We start from the raw sequence: 22,413 nt of genomic DNA, 5'->3' as shown, positions 1-22,413 counted from the left end.
CATCTATAAAAAGTGATTGTATATAAAATTTTCTTAAATCAAAGAAATGGAAGTACACAATTTCTTTCCGTTTTCCACCGCTTTAGCTTTAAAAACGCACTGCTCTTTCACTTCAGATTAAAATTTAATTGCTTATATTATCTTATGATGTCGTGATTAATATCAAAACAGATTTCTGCACAGTAAATTCTAATAAAGTAATAGTCCATTTAAAAGCAAACTAGGTATAAATGCTTTGTATGTAAAAATGTTTCAAGTAGCTATAATTTGAAATCTTTCTAAAAAAAGAAACCTTTTGACTAAATTTGTCCGATTCGAAGTACTATAGATCACAGAAATCCATTAATCCGCTAACAGATCACAAAAATCCAGTTCAGAAAAACATCTCCACGGGAGAGAAAACGCGTTTTATTCTATATTAAAAACAGATGCTATTAGCTTTATTTGTATCTCAGTTTTAAGCTTTTTCCAAATATTGTACAAATTATTCACTGTTTTTATATTAGCTCCATTGTATATTTTATTACTTTTTTGAGCCATGGGAGTAATGTATTTTATACTCAGCCCTAATTGTTGTTCATTTACATTGATGATAAAATATAAAACTAATTTTTTATGTTTTGGAATGCCCTAGAGATGAACTAGACCTAAAAAACATAACTTTAAAAAGTATCTTTCTTAATGTGACGTCTAAAAATTACAACAATAAAGTAATTCAATCTCTCCAATACTTACAACCTAAAAAAAGTTATAAAGAACTTATGAAAATTAAAATTATACGCATAACGTTTCGAATTAAAATGTTGAAGAAAATTACATCAGAACTTTTTTTTACTTACCACGGACCTAATTATTACTATTTTAGCAATAAGTGTAACATAACAATAAGAGTAATACAATAAGTGTAACATATTAACAATTTTAGCAATAAGTGTGCTTGATTAAAAAAATCGATCTAATATTTTTTTTAAATTTTTTTTTCCGATCAAACCATCTACAGCCGAAAAAATCTACAGCCACTAATATTTCCACAAGTACTTTATATAATGTCTGTTGGCACAATTCCAGAAATCTAATTCCACGAATTCTAATCTTTAAAAAGAAAAATGGGATTATATATCTAATTTCGAATTGAATGCCCCAAATTTTACTGCCTTATCAAGAGGCACGCAATCAGCTCCTTCTTTACCACTTCATTTCAGTTCTCTTTATCATCTCTTTATTTTAGTAGATTGCATTGCTTCTTCTTGTTCGACCATTTTTATTTGTAAGATAAAAAAAAAGTAGGAACATAAGAGATCCTCGAAAAGGAAGGAAAAAAAAAGTTGAGTAGTCTCGATTCTTTTTGACGTAATGAGTGGTTTGCGATCACTTCATTAGACCGCCAAGATTAGACTTGCTCTGCAGTGGATCAATTCTTTATACCAAGCTTCGTATCTACTCTTCTCGGTTCATCTTCAATCATCCTTCTGAAGGAATCACCCGGATGAAGTCTCTTTGAAAAGTTGATTTCCTCACTACTAGCCAGTCTTGTGTAAATGTTGGGTTTCCTGTTTCTACTCGTCTTCGTATTTTTCTATAAATCAATAGTGGCAGTCATTGTTGGTAGTGTTTATAGAAACTAATGAATGTCTTGGATTTGAAAAGTAATTTTTTTTACTATCTCGGTTTAAAGTTTGAAATAGGAAATATTCTGCTGTAATCCATAATTTTTCTCATGTTCATTATGTGTCATTATTTGTTCGTCAAGTAGCGTTTTCTCTTATTAATTTCAATGAACCTTCGTATTTTCAATTTTCCTTCCGAAACATGCAAAATATGCATTAAGGTACCTCGATTTTAACAATTTAACACATTATCAACGAGTTTTGAAGCACTTTTCTTCGTAAAAGTTTTACTTTAGGTTCCTGAATTTCTGAATATCCCATACTGGCTTTGAAATTTCGACTTTTGAAATAAAATTTTATATTTTTGCTAAACGCTGCATTACTTAATAACTTCTGACCACCTAAAAGTTTAGTTTTAAGACCCACAATTATAAATTTAAGAAAATCGCATTTATAATATATTCAAAAACCAAGCAATTGCTTTAAAAATTTGAAATTTGTTCTTTAATTTTTTGACTAGTTACTCCATTTTCTCTAAGTAGTTAGTTTTAGGAATGAAAAACACCCGATCTCTCAAGCAATTTATTTATATATAGTTTTTTTTAATATTTTTTTCTCATTAAAACACGTTACTAGATGATATTAGTAAACAAATTTAATAAATTATTTTGCATTATTAGGGAATTTTCACTTTGCTTTCTTACAGTTAATCAATAAATTATACAGCTTTTTGCTAATGCAAATTGCATTGATTTATAAATAGAAGATGGAATTACAGTTACTCATAAATGATTGTAATTGAATTTCGATGTTCTGAAATTATTTTTAAACATTGAAAGCTGTAAAAACGATTTATAGTTCAAGATGCTTGAAGTTGTCAAAACGCACAAGCATTTAAGAAATTTGGCTCTTCTAAAGAACTCAGTGTCAGAAATATTTTTGGTGTGAAGATGTTCTGAAATATTTTCTTCTTATTCATCAAAAGTTTGACATAGGAGCAAAAGTTTTATTTTTATTTAGTGGCAAAGCATTTGTTTTTACAGAAAGTATAAAGCAAATATGGACTGAAAATTCAAAAATTAAATGCATAATATTGGCTGAACAATGGATCGAAAAGTTCTTTAAAAGCTATTTAAAAAAATGAAATATAATTGAGGCAATTCGAAGTACCCATAAATTTAAGCTGGAAATGTTAATTATTTCAATGAACTTGCGAGGGATATTTTGTTTGACCGTTTCATGGAGTCTCCAAGGACCTTGCAAAATGAGTCTCTTTGCGATCTACTGAATAGCATGAATTCGATAGAAAAGCAGAAAAATAGAGCAACCGATTGCTACGCACGTACTCTCTATGTACAAATGCCAAAGGCAAAAAACTAGACGATTCGTAATATCACATACAACACTTCTTTCACACAAGGTTGGTAAAAAATGATGAAAGTGGTAGCAAAAGCATCACCAAGAATTTGAGACAAGGGGGAAAAAATGGACATTTTTGGGTAAACATTCTATCAAGAAAACAAGTTTAAATAAATCTAATACAAAATCAGATGACTTTGTAAAACCTTGAAGTTTATAATTACAGCTTGTAATTAAGCATGTATTACTAGATATACTTGTGTAAATTGAAAGCTTTTTTTAATATCTATATTCCGCTAAGGTAAACATAGAAACTTCTGTTAGGCCCACTGCTCTTAGCTTTGAAACACAAACTACAATTTTGAAATGGTGTACGTAGTCTTCAAATTTCAATGCAGAAGATTAATTTTTAATGCAGAATAATAATTTTCAAAGCAAGTATGGGCAATAAAAATGCAATGAATGCAACGAATTTCATTTATTCTTAATTGAGGATCTTAAAAATAATTTTTGAGGAGCCCTGGGTCTTAAAATAATGTTGCTTTAGCAAAAAAATAAAATTTTGTATTAAAAACTTAAAGGTGTCGAAATTTCAAAGCGGGAGGGGGATATTTAAAAATTGTTTAAATTAAAAATTATTCTTTGTTTCGTATTAAAGAACATAAAAGAATACTTTTGAGGCATAAGTTGTATTAAAATTCTAAATTTTTTGATAATACCAATATCGAGACACCGTAATATGTAAGTCATTCTATAATTAAAGTTGAATTCTAAGTCAATTATAATATCCTAAGAAGTGTTTGACCAGTTTAAAAACTCAGGATTAAATTCAATAACTTATAACTAATAATTTCAAGCTAGTATTGAAGTATTTTGTTTCGATAAATAAAAAAAAAAAATTTAAGTTATCTGTGCGCCTGTCTTATTTGAAGACCTCGGGATTAAAAATAAGATGGACAGCAGTTTTGTATTTATCGAAAAAGACACGCATTAAGATTCCGTTAAAGATTGAGGATTTTGTTTGATGTAACTATTTACAACAGGGGAAATCATTATTTATTATTTTTCTAAATATAGCATATCACTTTTTCTCCTGAGGTATTTCTTCATATACAATTCTTCACACTTCATTTCCTTTATGTTAATCGCCGTTCTTATTTTAAACAAAATTGATGTACAAAATATGCTTTTAGCCTTAAAAAATACTTTTCAACATATCAGATTGTTGTATTTTATGAATCCTTAGTATTTTTCTTTATGAATTCTTAGTAGTTTTATGTGCATAAGAACATTTAAAACCTGTATACAACGAGTATATTTTGTTCTTCAGGTGTCTAGAGTGCAGTGTGTCTAAAGAAGGGAGAAGGAAGGAGGGGTGAGAAATGTATGGGGCCGGCTGAGGGGGAGGAGGAGGATGGGATGGCTGTCCCTTCCCCTCGTCCTCTGTCTGACGGTGTTGGGCCAGTGCTGGGCTGTTTGTCGCCTTTCTGAACACACGTGTGACAACGGGCGCTGCATTGAATCTGGCCGATACTGCGACGGCAACGATGACTGTGGAGACTTGAGTGACGAACCATCCGCCTGCACAAGTCAGTTCCCTTCAACTAAATCAGAAACAAACAATGTTAATCTGTTCAAAATAGTTTTTAGTATTTTATATAAAAAATATCTATCTTAGATTGGTTGGTTGTTGTTTTCGGTAGTTAAATTAATAAAATCACTCTAATAAGAAAATTCAAAAGTTTTTGGAAGAATTCGGATCTGTAAATTTAATGCACAACATTAATCCTTAGATGCAAATTTAAAAACTCAGTACAGTTTATCAATCGAAAAAACGCTTTGTAATAAAAGTTGGTTATATATGATTAATTAAAAATGGTAGAAATGAAATATTTTAACTTTTATATCATTTTTATTTGGTAATTTTATTCTTTAAAACTATTTATTCGGAGTAAAGATTTACTTCAGAATGATTTTTTTGCTGTGAATGAGCTTTCATGAAGTTTCCGGTTAAATATATACGTAGTCTCGAAGCGTAGATAATTTACAAATTCATTCATATATTATCTCTTATTATGTACATAGAATAACAGATATGTAACTTATACATATTCATATATTCGTGAATCTTATATAAATTTAATCATGCAATTGAATCATGCAGTCGAATATTTTTTTTCTTTCAAATTTCTAAAAAATAAAAACTGTGAAATTATTGGTCAAATAATTTCGGAAAAGAAATTATGAATTTTAACTACCAGTTGACCATGCTCAATTTTATTTTAAAAAAATTTGTGACAGCTTTTATCTAGTAAAACAGTAAATATTTGGATTGTAAAACAAAATAAGGCAACTAAGTTACTTGATTCCATTGTTTACAAACACCCAATTATCTTTTATGTTAACATAATTCAAATTATTGTTAGCTAAAATACCCAAAAGACCACGACTAATTTATTATCCTCTTTAATTAAAAATTTTACTACATTTTTATTTGAGGCGTAACGTATACAATTGAAAAAGCGATGCAAAGAAGATTTTCTCAATAGCTTATATTAATCTAAAAATAAACATACATATTCAACATGCCTATGACGTATAACAGAATACAACTGATTTATTATAATTACAATTTTCAGACTGTAACCGCACATTCTACTCTGAAGTAAATATAAAGAATGCTCTGAGGATGACAGCCCCTTTTCAGAGGCCACTACCTTACGTATGTTCCATGACTTTTGTTGCTGCTGGGGGTGACTACGGAGATGTTGTTCAGCTAACCTTCCTATCATTCCAAATTGGAACTCTTGAACAAGAAAAGTAAAATATTTTTAATTTTTCAAATGTTTCAAAGTATTCTTTATGACAGGAATAGTATTTTTCTTAATTTTACTTTTTTACTATGTAGATCATTTGATTAAATGATAAAGTAGTTAAATGCTTTGTAAGTCAATATCTTTTAAATCCTTACACATTTAAAAATTTTTACGTAAAAATAAATTGCATAGCATCTTTCAATTATATCTGAATTTTATTAAGACGTTGAATCCTGTTTCTCCTTAAATTAAACCATATTGTCTTGAAAAAAAAAAGGTGGGTGAATCAAATGAGGACAGCAATACGGTACAATATTTCGCCGCATTTTTTATCAATAAGGCATTTCAACATGGTACAACAAGAATTAATTTTTTTTAGTGTTCTGAAACTGAAAATTGCACCATAATATTGCACAAATTCCCTACAGATTAATGCTGTATCTAATTGTGTTACCATATTACTGTGCACATTTCACTCACTCAGATTACGCACTCGTTTTCCAACGACAATATGGTTTGGTTAAGATAATTAGCTTTGAATAAAACTGAAGGCTTTAATAATCGTCTTAATAAGCTTTAAATAAGATTGAAATATCCTATGTTATTTATTTTCATTTAATATTATAGCACAATATGTATTAATGCTTAATAATCTACAGAAACTTTTAAGTTAGATAATCGTAAGAGTAGATAAGTTTTTTAAAGCAAAAAGCAAATTAACGACAGTATTGCGAGAAACAAGATTAAACTCACAATTGATTTTTATTTGTTATTTTTGATTAAACTCATTTTCATGAGTAGTTAAATGTTATGCAGCTCTTACATTTTTCTAAAAACAGATAATTTTGGCAAAATTATTTCAATCTCTCGATCACTTAGGTGTCTCGGTTATAGCTCACATTAAAACGAAATTGAAAGTCATGTAATTCTATAGATTATTATTAAATTATTTGATTCAAAATTGAATGGGAAGATGATTAATGTGTAATTATGTAATTTCAATGTGTAATTATGCAATTTTAATGCGTAATTATGTAATTTTAAATAATTTATTAAATACTACTGTGCAATAATGTATTAAAATCCTATTGTTCAAAATGATATTTAAAAACCTAGACAGAAATTATGAGCAAAATTGCTTGAAATTTTTGAATCTAAATTAAAAAAATTCAAACAAAAAACAATGTTTTAATCACATATGAATTTAATTTTAGATAATTCTCAGCATTCAACATATCTAACTGAGAAAGATGAGCATATTCGACATTCGTCCAATTCCTTTTTCCATAATTCTGTGTTATTGTCCCGACACTTTCAGTAAAATCAATTCAATGTTGCAACATATTATTAGAACCTAAAACAAATATTTCGTGCAAACATAAAAATGAGTTAAAGTTGCAAAAAAATTGCCTTAAAAACGAACTTTATTAGCATAGGTTTAATTTGGTTCACCTCATTACTTTCTTACGATTGCGGCAAATTTGAAGTTCCTGATCTCTTAAAATATATGTGTTGCGAAATCTAATCAATTACATAAATAAATAAAAAATATCAGTTTTATCTCTGAAAAATATCATATAATAAAAATTGTTTGATTAGATGTGTTTTCTTATTTAGCATTTTGTATATATTCTAGCAATTACAACCTGTCTTGCCAGAAAGGATACTTACAAATAATTGAGCCACCAGCTGTGACTAACGCTCTTCATAGTCAACAAACAAGAGGATTCACACAATTGATTTCTGCTTTGAAAGAACCCACTGAACAGTTGTCATCCCTGTTTGATACTACAAGGGGGAACCCAAACTTTGGCCGATTCTGTGGAGACATGATTGGCAAGAGTGCTACATTCTACACTGAAGGCAACAATGTCACACTGCGAGTGGTCATCCCTGGCAAAACAGCGCTCCACCCTTTTTCATTTAGTGTATATTTGACTTATAAGTTTCTTCCTAGAGACGCAGCTCCTTCTACACAGAGTACTGCACCTCATCCACCTTCCCAACCACAACAGCAAGAGCAACAGCATCCATCTGTAATCAAACCTCACGGATCTTCAAATAACAATTATTATTATGGGACTAGACTTATGAACACTTATTGTGATAGGGTTCTTGTTAACTGTGATCGAAAGAAATGTGCCATCCGGTCTCCGAACTTCCCAGGTTTTTATCTTAGGAACATAACGTGCCATTTTTGGGTGCGGCAGGATCATGTGCCACATGGCAAGCATGCAAACATAGTCCTTTCTCAAAGTAACGAGTACAAGATTTCGTTATATACCGGTCGGTCCAATCCTATGTCCTATCCGCATGTTTCACTTACTGAAGAATGCTACAGTGATGTAATTAGGATATTTGACGGACCAACAATCACCTCTCCTTTGCTTATTGAATTTTGTGGTGCTGGAACACTCCCTGAAGTAGGTTTCATAAAACTCATATATTGATAAATAAATTGTTTTGCCTGAAATATGGATATATAAATTAAATACATATTATTTCATACAATCATATTTAAATAAATTATAAAGCAATCATCGTAACATTACTCTATGGATTTAGAAAAATATATAATTGCAGTATGTAAAAATAAATTAAGAAGTACATTTGTTATTGTAATCGAATATAAAAAAAAAGAAATTCCCACCACTTCAACAAAAGGTGATAGAATTTTTATTCCAACAACAGATTGATTTTTTGATTTTTTTTTTTTTTTTTTTTTTTTTTTTTTNTTTTTTTTTTTTTTTTTTTTTTTTTTTTTTTTTTTTTTTTTTTTTTTTTTTTACAAAATTGTATATTTGGTCAGAAATGTATGGAATGATCAAGATCATTCTTGCATTCATTACTGCTATTCGATTTCTATAAAATAAAAATAAAAGAACACTTCGGGCAAATTTCCAAAGTGATAATGTGGGTTAATTATTAGTGAATCACCTATTAAGGTGTTTATTTTATAAATCAGATAAATTTTGTAAAAACTTATTTTGTTAACTTTTTTTTACATGACTTCAAATCAAATTAATTCTTGTAGTGCGAGAGATTTCAGAAAAACTAATGCTTTAAGACATTTCAATTAGTTTAATTAAAAATTTTGATAACTGCTAGAGTATATTGTGAATTTCCAATGTTCCATTATACTGTAAGAAACTTCGGATCAAATTACGGCCAAAACACTGGTTTCCGTAATATCCATTTTATCGCAAAATCCATTTTTACCGTAAAAATTTATACCGAATTTTTTGACAGTAATATTTAATTAATTACATTGATTTTACAGTAAATAGGACTGTGTATGAAAACTTCAGTATATCATATTTTTTCCCTAAAAGTTGTGGCGACTTGAGTCCCGGTGCATATTACTGTAATTTGATAAGAAATTGTTTACATTTCAGTACTTATGTCTCAAATTATAAAATAAAAACCTATACCTCTTAACAAATTACCTAATCTTACTTTCTGCTGAATAGATAGTAAAACTATTTAAAATTTGCAATTTTAATGCTGGCAAGTGACTACATAAAAAGAGCAATACACGTTCAAGGCAGTCACTTACTTTTTAAATATTTTTCTTAGTAGTAAGAACAGAATTCAGTTTTTAAATGTAAATTAGTACTATCATAGTTACAGACCTGAAAATTATATATTCCTTCAATTTCAAAAGTAATAGCGTAATTACAATTTATGGAAGTAAAATTTGTTCTGTTTTTTAGCTCTCAAAAACAAAAAGGTATGATTAATGGGCCTCATATATGTTTTAAAATTACTTTTAAGCTGTGGTGCTCAGAATCATTACAAATAAAAGTTATCAAATCAAATAGTAATGTGCAACATTCGCAATAATTTCACAGAATGAGGGAAAATCATTGAATCACACTAAATTTGACATCTATGTATATAAGTTCTTTTTGAGCTTAACATTACTATCAAGCTTAATATTAATATTAAGCTAAACATTATTAAGATTATTTACCGAAAACCGTAACTTAAGATTAATAGTAGTCACATTTTGATTTTATTTACTTTTCAAAAGCAACGATAGATTAAATAAATTGTTTTATGGTTGCACACACTAGTTCAATGTCAATGTACTAGTGCAGACAAAAACAAAATGCTTCTTTATTTTAAGGTTACTGAAATAGTAATTATTCAAATCAGCGCATGCATTATTTAAAATGAAGATATATGTTCAAATTTTAATAAAAAAAAGCATACTAGATATGTTTAAAACTGTATCGAATAGTAAGCTTTTTTGGCAAAATATACATACTATAGATACTTTGCACATACAATAGATCCCTCTCCCTCTTACCACTAAATTTAAAGAGCAAAGATATCCTTTTGAAACTTTCTTTTTAAAATATAAACATTCCAATGAATATTTTTTGGTTGCTTTGCTATTCGTTTAGCGTACAAATCATACTCACTATATGTTTACCTAAGCTTATACTTATGTCCAAAAAGTTATGATTCTAATTTTTGTTGTAATTTAAAATATCGTTAATTTATATTGTATTTTTTTTTAAATAAGTCGAACATTTCTTTGTTATATTACCTTATAATTATGATTAGCCCCTTATTTATTTAATTTCTTGAAAGAAATTAATAGCATTATTTCAAAAGCGTTAAAGAGATTTAAAATGTTTTAAATTTATGTGTCCCTGACTTTCATAAAAGAAAATATTAATGCAATTATTTAAAATTAATCAGATATTCGATGCCTAATTGCCATTACAAAAAGTATTGAAAAAATTTAAAATTATTTAATTGTTTGAGGGAATAAAACAGTTAAGTATTTCTGAAATATGTTGGTAAAATAATTACCATTGTTGAACTTTTCTTTATCGTACATTATAAGCTATGCATTTCATGCAGAAATACAATTTAAATGTTGTCCTATTTTCAGATTATATCAAGCAGTTCAGAGATTTTAGTGCAGCTATATAGCATACCAAACCAAGTAATGCATAACTCCCATGCTGAAATAAACGTGGAAGTGAGATTCACAGATACCACCGACTACCGTGCACACAATGGTAAATGTGACTTCACAATCGAAGGCTCGAAACACCGCTACGGATTAGTTTACAGCCCTCGACATACAGTTCCAAGAAATACGACATGTTCTTTCAAACTACAAGGTGCGAACGCGCATGACAGGGTATGGTTTTATTTCTTATCGTATTTTGTCGAAGACAAGCATCCCTGGTCAAGGAGAGAAACTTGCGAAGTTGGTAAGTTAGAGCTTTATGAAACAGGCAGTGCCCGAAAAAGAGATGCAGCTGCTCTACTTGTAACTTCAAATTTTGAAGATGCCGGAAATGAACGAAGTCTTCCGGATAAGAAGTCAGACGAACCATCTTATCGTTTTTGTGAAAAAACGTTTCCAAAGGTCTGTGCCCGAGCAGCTGATAAACCTGACTATGTTCCAGTCCGTCCATGTAAGGTTCCCGATGAAAGTTATTTATCACGTGGTCCGGGACTCATTGTTAAACACAATGTTTTCACTACACCCGAATTATCAACTTCAAGTAGTTCGTTTATTTTGCGATATGAGTTTGTTGATATGAGGCAGCATGGCATGGCTATATCCAACAGCCACAATCCGTGCGACAGACGGTTTGATAGTAGAACGAATCACATTGGAACAGTATCTTCGCCAAAAAATGTGTTCTTTTTTGGACGGGGTGGAACTCTGAATGTTTCCTGTACATACGAATTTTTAGGACTTCCTAGTGAAAGAATTGTTTTGACATTCACAGATATACGGTTGAGTTCATCGAGTTGTGAGCACCATTATGACCCTGTGATGGAACGGCACACATGCCGTAGTGTGAAAAGTTATAGGTCGCCGAAAAGAACTGCTAGTATTAATGTGATAGAAAAGACAACTGGGAATATCCAATCTTCCCTAGCTTGCTTTTGTGAATTACAATCTGAACCCAGAAGACCACTGGTGATCGAATCTGTAACAAATTATGTCAAAGTTTCATTTTCTGTATCTAATATGTCCCCTTTTGATGATTTTAACAATTTTGGTTTTGATGCTGTTTATGAGTTCATGCCTATATCTTTATGTGATGCTGATATCCACAGGAAAAATGGATCAAGCGAAGGCGAAGTAAGCTTCATTCTTTTTTAATGAATTTTATTTTAAGTTTATTGTTACTAAATGGGAAATTTACACTTTCATAGAGTTAGAATTATCAGTAAAAAGCTTTGTCCCTTTCATAGATTATTTTATTACTGTTCTTAATTTTACACAGATCACTTGACTAAAAACAGGCTTAAGAATTAAAAACCTTTATTCAGGCTATCTGAGAATTGATTTAAATGAGTTGACTTACAAAAAAAGAAATTTTTTTTTGTAACTGCATGTTTTGAGCTGAAAATTTTTTCCTTGAGAAAAACTAAGGGATACTTTTCGTAATCCAAACTACGTTCCAAAAATTACGAGTTTTGTTTCGCGGTACGTTTTCCTATCCACCTGTCATGTTAACAATGGTTAACATAATTTATAGTAAAACATGACAGTTAAGAAATGTTTAAAAATTTAAAAGTATTATGTAAAAACCGTAAATCATAAAAAATTAGACATTAAACTTTTAAAAATGCTAGATAGCAGTTTTTTTTCGTGTTCTTGCTTTTTTGCCTTTACTAAGGAAACAAAATTCTTGAATACGTTCTACGTTATCTAGAAAAAGTAGTTTAAATGAAGCCTTTGATACATAGTTTTGGAATTTAAAAGAAATAATTTTTTACCATGTAAATTATTAAATAAATGCATTTTCAATGCAATGATCACATTTTCCTATTGATTCAATAAGCATTTAATCAAAAAATGTTGTCTTGAAATGTCTCTAATTTTATACGAAATATTTATATACGAAAATATATAACACAATAACTTACGAATACAATTTATATCAAAGCTTATTTTAATGCCTTTAAAAATATTAGATCAATGGTATGTAATTCTTTTTTTGGACATACAAACCAAGAAAGAAATAATTTCTACAATATGTTTAGTGTTATCTGGTAAAAAGTTGAAACAACACCTTTGATGCATAGTTTCTGAATTTGTTTTTTGAAGAAAAAAAATTTCATCACTTCAATTAATTACTATACAAATGCATTTTAAGAACAAAAATCTCATTTTTGTATGAAGAATTTTATTTACAATCGTTTAATGAAAACAATTCTTTTAAAGATGATTCACAATTTTATACAAATGATTTTGAAAAATACTGGAAAAACTGTATTAATCAGCTTTTTATGGTACTTTTTTCCGTTTGGCTTTTTTAACACTAAAATAGATAAATATGTAAATCTACTATAAATGCATGATATTCTTTTGTTTCATTCTCTTAAGTTTGAACAAAGTCAAAGAAACTATAAAAAGAACCATTTCGAAAAAAACTCTTGGTTTATTGGGAATACGTATTTTAAACTGGAATCATAATTTTATATTAGAATACGAATACATAGCTAAAATTTTCTATTAATTAATTAAAATTACTTAGTTCCAAATTGTTCAATAGGTCAGAAAACGAGAGCTGTGCAATTTCTCACGTCCCAAGCTTCATTTCCCATTGCGTGCGCTCGCACTTTTTCCCATTCTTCGTTCTCTCGCACATTTATCACTCATTTATCAGTAAATAAATGTATTAGCCAAAAATTTTCTAATGCTCTGTAATATATACACTACGAATTCAATAGTTTTGTGCCATAAATAGCATCGCAAAAGTTTTATTAATCACGGATATTGAACAAGATTATTTAAAATTGGTGTTCAAATACTTATAAGTTAAAAATTGTAAACTTTTATTTTATTTATTTTAGGTTGTTTTCCAAGTACCAACTACAGTCGAGGGACGAGCAATGCCTCTTCGATGTCGATGGCTTCTTGAGGCGGCACCTCATAAATATCTCTACTTAAGATTCAAAGGCACAGACGGAGGTGAAGGTTGCCATTCTGGAAACAAAATTATTGTGTATGCTGGATTGCCAGTACAACCACTATCAGTAGTCTGCTTACATGGCGGGCATAAAAACCCACCTTCTATTGCTGGCGCAGAATCTGCATCTTCGTCAGCAGCTGGTGATGACGAACGAGAAGTTGACGTTTTTTCAAACTATTGGTACAATGATTCGGCTCAAGACAGTGGTGGTCGTTACGTACTTCGCGATCACGTGTACATTGAAGTGCTGGCCAACCATGCCGAAACAGTTCGCTTTGAGTGGTTAGAAGTGACCAAACCTTTTTTCAGAACTCGTACAGGACAGACTCTAAGAGACATGAACTGTCCGTATGAATGTCCAGAATTAAATGCCTGCATAGGACCTGAACTTTGGTGTGACGGACGAAAGCATTGCCCATCTGGGTATGATGAGGCTCCTGTCCACTGTGACAAATTTCCAACCACATATATAGTGGGTGGAATATCTGCTGGTGCTATCCTACTTTTGTTGGCTTTAACTCTGATAATGGTTCGCTGCCGGCGACGAGACTTTAAAGAATCCAGACCTGTGCCAACGGAAGACTTCCCAATGGATAGCCCGCATGTGTGATAGAAGCTTATGGGGGAATATTGTGTTTGTAATGTGTACTGTATTCACCTGTATGTATAAAAGGCGAGTGTGACACTAAATTGCCTTGTTTGTTTCCTAAAGTTCTATTTATATAAGGAAATCTCGTTCTATAAAAAGGAAAATTCTTTTTGCATACTTTAGTTTTTAAAAAAAATAAAACAGTAAAAATAACAATAAATTTAAAACTTTATACACCCCAATAACTAAGGATATGCCGCAATAATACNGTATATATATATATATATATATATATATAGTGCATTCAACTTATTTTACGAAAACAAAATAACAGTTGGTTAAAAAACTGTATGACTATAAAAATCCTGTAGTAATTAAAAAAAACTTTTATGCAGCTATTTCTTTGTAAAGATAGAACTAGTTTTTAGTTTGAAATGCTCTCAACACCAACAATTCAGACTTTGTTTTCATACAGTTCAAACATAGTTCTGTTTCATTCATAGTTTTGGGTAAGATCCAAGTTATATTTCTATGTTGCTAGACATCTTATATATCACATTATAACAAATAAAGGGGTAGAAAATTCTATGTTAACTTTCTGATTGTAGTGTTTAAAAAAGCAATTTCTTTTTCATCATTCAAACTTCGTATTATTTTATATTGCTTACTTAAGTATTTGTTTTAAAATATATGATTAATCGCATCACTGAAGAAAAATATTTAAATATAAAAATAAAATTCTTATGCACGAGCTTGATTTTATATCATAATATTGCAATTTAATCTTACTTTGATATATATAACTTCCTTATGATTATACCTCAAATTGACTGTACATTTTGTGAGTAGGCAAAAATAAAAAATTGCAATTTTTTCTAGAATTTAGAGAGTTATATAAAATTTTATAATTTTTGAAATAAAGCAATAATTGATATGAAATATTATTAAAGAACAACTAAAATTTCCTTCAAAACTGGATTGCAGCAAAGTGCTTAGTTTTACATTGCTGCCTTGAGTTTCCAAAAGTTAACAAAAATTTGGTGTCAACTCGCCTGTACATACACAATTTATAGATATTTTATTACACTTTTTGTATTTGTATTTTCAACTCACTGTGAGAGTTACGGAAAAAAGATTAAGTATATACATATATATGATGTTAAAAATTTCTAATACCTACCGCAAAATCTTAAATAAATAAAAAGCACGATTTTCAGAAAATGCATATAGATGTATTATTAATTCTCAATATTTTAAATTTAATTTTTTCCCTAAAACTTTGATATATAATACTTTATTTCATAAACTAATATAAAATAATAATACCTGCAAATGCTTTATTTTATTCTACTCTATATATGATTTAAAAAGAAATTTGTTAATCTGAATAGCTTGTTAATTGAATTATTTGAAATCTGAAACATTTAAATGCTAATTACAAAATAGCCACTGAATAAAAAACATTAATATACTATTTTAGATAAATAAAGTATCTCATTCTTAAAATAATGAAAATTTCTCAACATGCTGATTATTGTTTGAATTTAGGATAAATTAAATAATGAGTTTTTTTATATTGGTGCTTCATTTCGCTTAAAATTATTGTATTAGTTTTAAAATCTGTTTGCTTAAGGATATATAGAAAACAAAATACTGATGCAATATTTAAAATAAAAGTCATAAATAAAGTTGAATTATTTGAAATGCATGGCTTCTGAATAGATGTGAATTTTTTATTTATTTGAAGTATAACAAGTGCACATTATGCATTGTCAGTGTTTCGAATGTAAACAATATATTTTTTTCAGGATATAAAGAATTATATTTGCTGTTACATTCCAACTTGCACACATTTTCCGTCAAATCACTCAGTGTTCAAATTTGTAAAAAACGCATGTCACTTTCATATTAATGAATGCTAAAGAATGAAATTAAAAATAAAATGAATGTCTTAACTCTTGTAATATTTGTTGTTGGTTATAAATTTTGCCGTAAAGTTGTTTATTATTTTCTAAAATTTATACTGTAAATCAATTATAGCTTAGCCTTTTTTTAAATGAGTTAGTTGCTAAATTCAATCTCAAAATTTCAAATAGTTCAAAATAAATACTTTTTTCTTTACTATAACTCACCAACAATTATTTGGTTATCAAAATGGTTCACTTTTTCAATAAATACGGAATATTAAAAAGTATTAACATTTAAGTAGAACTAATCATAAAATTTGATAAATAAAGGTCGTATTGAAAAAGTTTCTTCCTGAGAAAATAAGTTAAAGATAAGTACACCAGAATATACGAACAAATTTAAAACCAAATTTAACTAAACATTATTTACATTTAATTAAATTTTAATAGCGTGTTTGACTGTAAAAAACGTATCTGATTTGAATTAGATTAATACATTTGTATTTAATTTTGTAAGAATTCAAAATACAAAAGTTTGTATAGTTTTAATTGTCCCAAGTAAATAAATTTCCTACAAAATAAGGACTTGATATATTATATTACAGTAATAACTTTATATTTAAGCATGTATAGTTTAACAAGCATTCGAAATAAATTTTTTCTTTTATTCTAAATTTCGTACATAGAAATAAAATTTGTTTTACCTAATAGGTTTTCAGACATAATCAATGCAACCTTTACACCAATTTATAATTTCAGCATAAATTCATGACTTATACAGAGTCATGACGTATATATATATACATATATATGCATACATATGTAAAACTGAAGCCTACGATCAAAGATTTTGCCGTGTGTTACAAGTTTATACTACTGTTTCTAAATAAATATACGATCTGTATGTTTGGAAAATAAATACTTGTTTCATGTTTTATGTGTAGTTTATTGATATTTTACGAATTTAGTTATTTTAAATCCCTTAATGGTTTGATAATCATATATAAATGAAAATGCTAGTCTATTCTAGTGATCTTATTCTCAAGACCAGAATACACACAAAAAAATAGCTTAAAAGACACCGTTTTAACTACTAAGCACATAAATTTAATGCCCGATTTAATGAAACGAAATTAAGNACATAAAATATATATATATATATGATGAAATTACCATTTTATCACATAGCATAAAACCATATTTTATTGACAATTTTACGAAAATCATTATTAGAGTGCTTTGGTAAAAATTACCGCTTTTTTGCCATTCTCATAGAGTCAAAAACACGGTAAGACACGGACTATGTATATCTGTGTGTGTGTATACATTATCTTAGTCCTTAAATTTAAGGATCTTACAGAACTAACTGCATGAAACTTACACAATTGCAATAATATTAGGTCATGCACAATTTTACAAATTCCTCATTAAAAATTCAGTTTCAGAATAACAGACGATACTAATAGTTATTCTTGAATTACTTAAGCCCTTTATACAGAAAAACTAATTTTTCTTTTAAGTGTCAGAAGAAATATTATGTAAATTGTATAATAAAAATTCTGTACTAAAATGACATTCAAATGCAATTATAATATATATATTTACTATATATGCACATATTTTCACACTTTTCTTTAACTAAATGATTAAAAATCGTAACAAGCTTATTTTTTTTTCTAATTCTAATAATCACATTTAATTTATGTACTCACATGCAAGTATTATTATTGCAATTAATTTTATTTTGAATTGCATTAAAATAAAATACTCATCATTTTTGTGAGTATAATATTATCAAAAGAGGAATCTCTTTTGACACTTATTGTTTATTGATATCGTTTATTGATTTAATATCATTTATACGAGGGGTCGAAAAATTTTAAAAATTTCCATATATAATATTCAAAGTTTACCACATTTAAAATTTTAACATATCAACATAATTTAATCATGACAAAATTACAAGATTTTACCACAATTAAAAATTTTAACTCATATTATAAAATAAAATTTTATTGCAAATTTTACCAAAATCATTACCAAAGCGTTTCGGTAAAAATTACAGTGCATTTTGGTGTTCCTATAGAGTCAAAATCAGGTTAAATGTTTCTTTAATCTAGTAGTTTTGAACATAAATTTTTTCAGTGTAGATTTTGAGGTTCCAAAGTGCATGCCTGCTAAAATCAGATTAGTTTGATATGCAATGACTAATTTATATGTTTTAAGTTAAAAATCTATTTACAACGTAATTTTTCTCAAACCCATGCTTGAAGTGGCTTTATTAGAGGCATGCTGACTTTATCAAGATAACCTTTTTATTAGGGACACATTATAACAATCAAAAGCACATGGGGAATCCTCACCAATATTATGGGTTTTTTTGAAAAGAGTCTTAATTAAATTATTCATGAAACAAAAATCATTCATTGAAGCAAAAAAATAAAAAAATAACCACCAAAACCCAATTCAGGAACTCACAACATCTTGAACAATTCTACTTGATATTTAAGTGACACTCGAGGAGGATCTTTCACTGAATCACTACATTATACATTTCATTACATTACCATTTCATTACATTATACATTAGCCATACTAAGATAATGGATCATAATTAGAGCATTTGCTTTCAGGAACTTACAACATCTTGAACAATTCCACTTGATATTAAAGTAAATGTAATCATTCACTGAATATATTTACCTATTTCATTACATTGTACATTAGCCATACCAAGAAAATGGCTCATAATTGGAGCATTTACTTTTAGTATCTCATAACATCTTGAGCAATCCCTCTTGATATTAAAGTGACACCCTAGAAGGATCATTCACTGAATACCTTTATCTATTTCTTACATTATACATTAGCCATACCAAGAAAATGTATCATTATCGGAACATCTGCTTTAAATAAAGAATTAATTACGCAACGAAAAAAACAAAAAATAATATAGGAGTTGCTGCTAGTAAGTTGACTTAAGTAGATAACGTTCAATTTAAACTCTTTAACTATGAGATGCTGTATATTGCTTGTATCTACGTTCTATTATATGTACATACTGTTGTATGTACATGTAATGTGCATTGCTTATATATACAGGATGTTGTAAAGCACATTGCTTCGAAGACGCATTAATGACGCAACGAAAAACGCCGCAAGTTAGAGTAAGGGTACATATGAGTAGGTTGTTCTAAGTAACTAACGTTGAATGCAAACACTTTAACTATGGGGGAAATTGGTTGAAATTCCATGAATTTCAATTACAGTAATTTGAAAGGATTGTCCTGAATTATTCCCACTTATGCTTCAGTTTACTTATTTAAACGTATTCAACGTACACAAAGGTAACTACATGGAAAGATACAAACGTTCACCAAACGTATGCTACAATGTACAGTGTGTGCACCTGAGGCTATTGAGGACACCTCCCTAAACTGAGGGAAAAAATAAACAAAACTTCCAGAGTATGGCAACATTTATCGTGTTACCGGCTTTCTGGAAACGTTAAAGGGCTCGGTAATTTTTACTGAAGTGCTTTAATGACTTTAGTAAAGTTACCGATTAAAAATTGGTTTAAAATTTGTGATAAAATTTGGGAAATATGATACAATTTGAAAATTTTATCATGATATCTGAGATCATGGCATAAAAACCATTTATACGGTTAAATTTACTTTTCAGTTTTGTGTCTTTTACTAAATCTGTGATAATAAGAACTATAATTCTGAAAACCAGAATTTCCAGTTACCATATGAAGGTAAATGTTACCGAATGAATGGTTTAAATACAATATGTTTTGGTTTTATTAAACAGAATTATGGTTTTTAAATCCAGAAAAATCACTACCGTGAAGTGCGGTGTATGATAAAACCAGTTTCATCCATACATTACAGGGTGGATTAAATCAATGTGATTCACAGTAGCAGTTATGTGTTCCTGCAGAATGTTTGAGAATTAAGGGTACATCAGAGTAAATGCTGGTAAACGAACATCTCCCAATAACAACAAGGCAGAAATCTATCTTTGCTATTGTAATTTACAGTGAGCAAGAACATACCCTGAATAACTTTTGATCTAATGATCAAATCTCCACGTTCTAGGACTCATTCTTAAAGGTTGGAAAGGATGATCTTATATATGCTAATTAACCAGTGCAGGTGGTCTTTTAAGTTAAAAATTAGACACAAAAGCGTACTTTCTTTGAATAAACATATTCTTTTTTTCAACGGATTCTGATTTCTGACCTCCAAAATATATGGGGTAACCATAATATGGGATATATGGTTAATCCCAACAGTTTGATCAGGAGAGCGATCCAATATCCTTGATGTTAATTCTACTTTTTTTAATATATCACCATAACCAGAAAACATTTGAAGCATATTGAAAATTTTCGCCCACCATTATAAAATTATTTTATTCAAAGAGAATTCTATGCAAAATATAACTTTTAGTAAATATTTATTAATTTTATTATCAATTTATTTAATAATAGTAAAAAAATTGCATTGTAAGGTGCACAATTTATCACATCCTTTAAAAGAATATATTTCAAATAGCCATATACAAAATTTTGATTTGGTAAACACAAATTCCGTCGAATAGTTCCTGAGAAATCAAATTTTAAGTACACGACTTTTTCAAAATTTGATATTTCAAGTTCGATTCAAAATTTCATTTCAAAACACAATTTTTCGATTTCTCTATTCTTCTTCCTTTTTTGTACTCTGTACATTTCTAGAAACATGCGATTGATCACTTGGGGTGGAGCTGGTTTACCATTAGAATGCGTGTTTTGGGTGACCAATGGCTCCCACAATGGGCATTATACCTGAAACATAGCGAGAAAACGCGTCGTTTCATCTAGCACCAGTCTATGTGCTTACGAAAAATTACGAGTGCTTTGAAACTAGATTAATCCGTAATTAAAATATCGCTATACAGTGTTAAATATTGGATTGATTAATTAGACAGAAATGTTTTTTTTCAATTGAATTTATTATTTATTTTAAATCCATAATGCATTGAGTGATATTTTTTAAAGAACTAATTCCGTCTTGTTTGTAATAGTTAATCGTAAATTCATTTTTTAAAAAAATGAAAGGGAAGAATAGAGATATATAATATTATACAAACACTCGCCTAATTACACTACGCGAAATTTTTTTCCAGACATTCTATTATCCACTGTTAATGAATCATTTTGTTAACTATAACAAAACTTTTTTAGAAAGTACGTATAATGTAAGAATAGTATAAGGAGTAACTTGTATAATAAATTGTTAACATATTGTACTATGTTCTCCTGCATGCGAAAATACTGCTGAAAAATAGTTGAACAACGAAGATTATTTCGAAAATCAAATAAATAAACAATAATTCAACTGTATAAAAAAACATATTTAAAAGATTAGTGTAAAATGGGAAAAAATGGCGAACGCTGAAATAATCTATTAAAGAATAGTTTTTATAGTAATGTGTAATTATAAATCTTACATTAAAATTTTAAATATTAACTATACATTTTAATACTACGCATTTATAGTACGTAATATTTAAGCTTTTAAATATTTCAGTCCTTCTGAAAAATATTTGTTTAATAAGAAATTAGAAGATTAATTAACTAAAGTTAATAAAGCATTAATTTCTTAGCATGGTTGTTAATAAAGATTTTTGATGAGAGTAATTAAAATCTGATATTACTAAGAAAATTAATTAAACATTCTAAAGGATGCATTCCAAAAAATATGTTAATTTTAAATGAATGAAAAAAGGGAAAGTTTAGACTTTATTTCGAAGCAAAAACAGCATATTTCCTAGATAGTTCAGATGAAAAATGAGTATAAATCAATTTGATTGAATATAAAAATTGAAAGAAGGAAGAACAATATCTAAATGGATAGTAATTCAATGACAATGAGGCGTTCTGTTGAAATCTCTTCAGCATTACCAATGATGACAAATGAGACTTCAGGCAGTAAAAGTAAATTACAACGCCCATTTGATGGTTGTCCAATCAAGTGGGTGTTTTCTTCAATATTTCATTTCTGTAATGACAAGCAATCCATACTTTTCAAATACTTCCCGCAGACTTAACGGGTCATAAACTCTAAGAAATTTTTGTGCGATGTCTTAAAAGGCTTATGTGGTAAATCATGTAATAAAGCTTAG

The 22,413-nt window shown here is 28.8% G+C and overlaps 1 protein-coding gene across 1 annotated transcript in view; it reads left to right on the top strand.

The window, feature by feature from the left end:
- Window positions 1-14,490, top strand: part of LOC107438938 (uncharacterized) — a 141,527-nt gene extending 127,037 nt beyond the window's left edge. Inside the window, exons 4-8 of the mRNA XM_021147419.3 lie at window positions 4,297-4,555; window positions 5,606-5,786; window positions 7,419-8,205; window positions 10,689-11,903; window positions 13,625-14,490. Coding sequence (XP_021003078.2) covers window positions 4,381-4,555; window positions 5,606-5,786; window positions 7,419-8,205; window positions 10,689-11,903; window positions 13,625-14,353 — 3,087 coding nt within the window. The 5' untranslated portion in view covers window positions 4,297-4,380 and the 3' untranslated portion in view covers window positions 14,354-14,490. The remainder of the gene's footprint in view (window positions 1-4,296; window positions 4,556-5,605; window positions 5,787-7,418; window positions 8,206-10,688; window positions 11,904-13,624) is intronic.
- Window positions 14,491-22,413: the final 7,923 nt, after the last annotated feature.

The sequence above is a fragment of the Parasteatoda tepidariorum genome, chromosome 1, assembly GCF_043381705.1.
Source record: "Parasteatoda tepidariorum isolate YZ-2023 chromosome 1, CAS_Ptep_4.0, whole genome shotgun sequence".
Lineage (NCBI taxonomy): Eukaryota > Metazoa > Arthropoda > Arachnida > Araneae > Theridiidae > Parasteatoda > Parasteatoda tepidariorum.
Note: the sequence above shows the minus strand (reverse complement) of the source record. Positions and strands in the feature narration are given on the sequence as shown.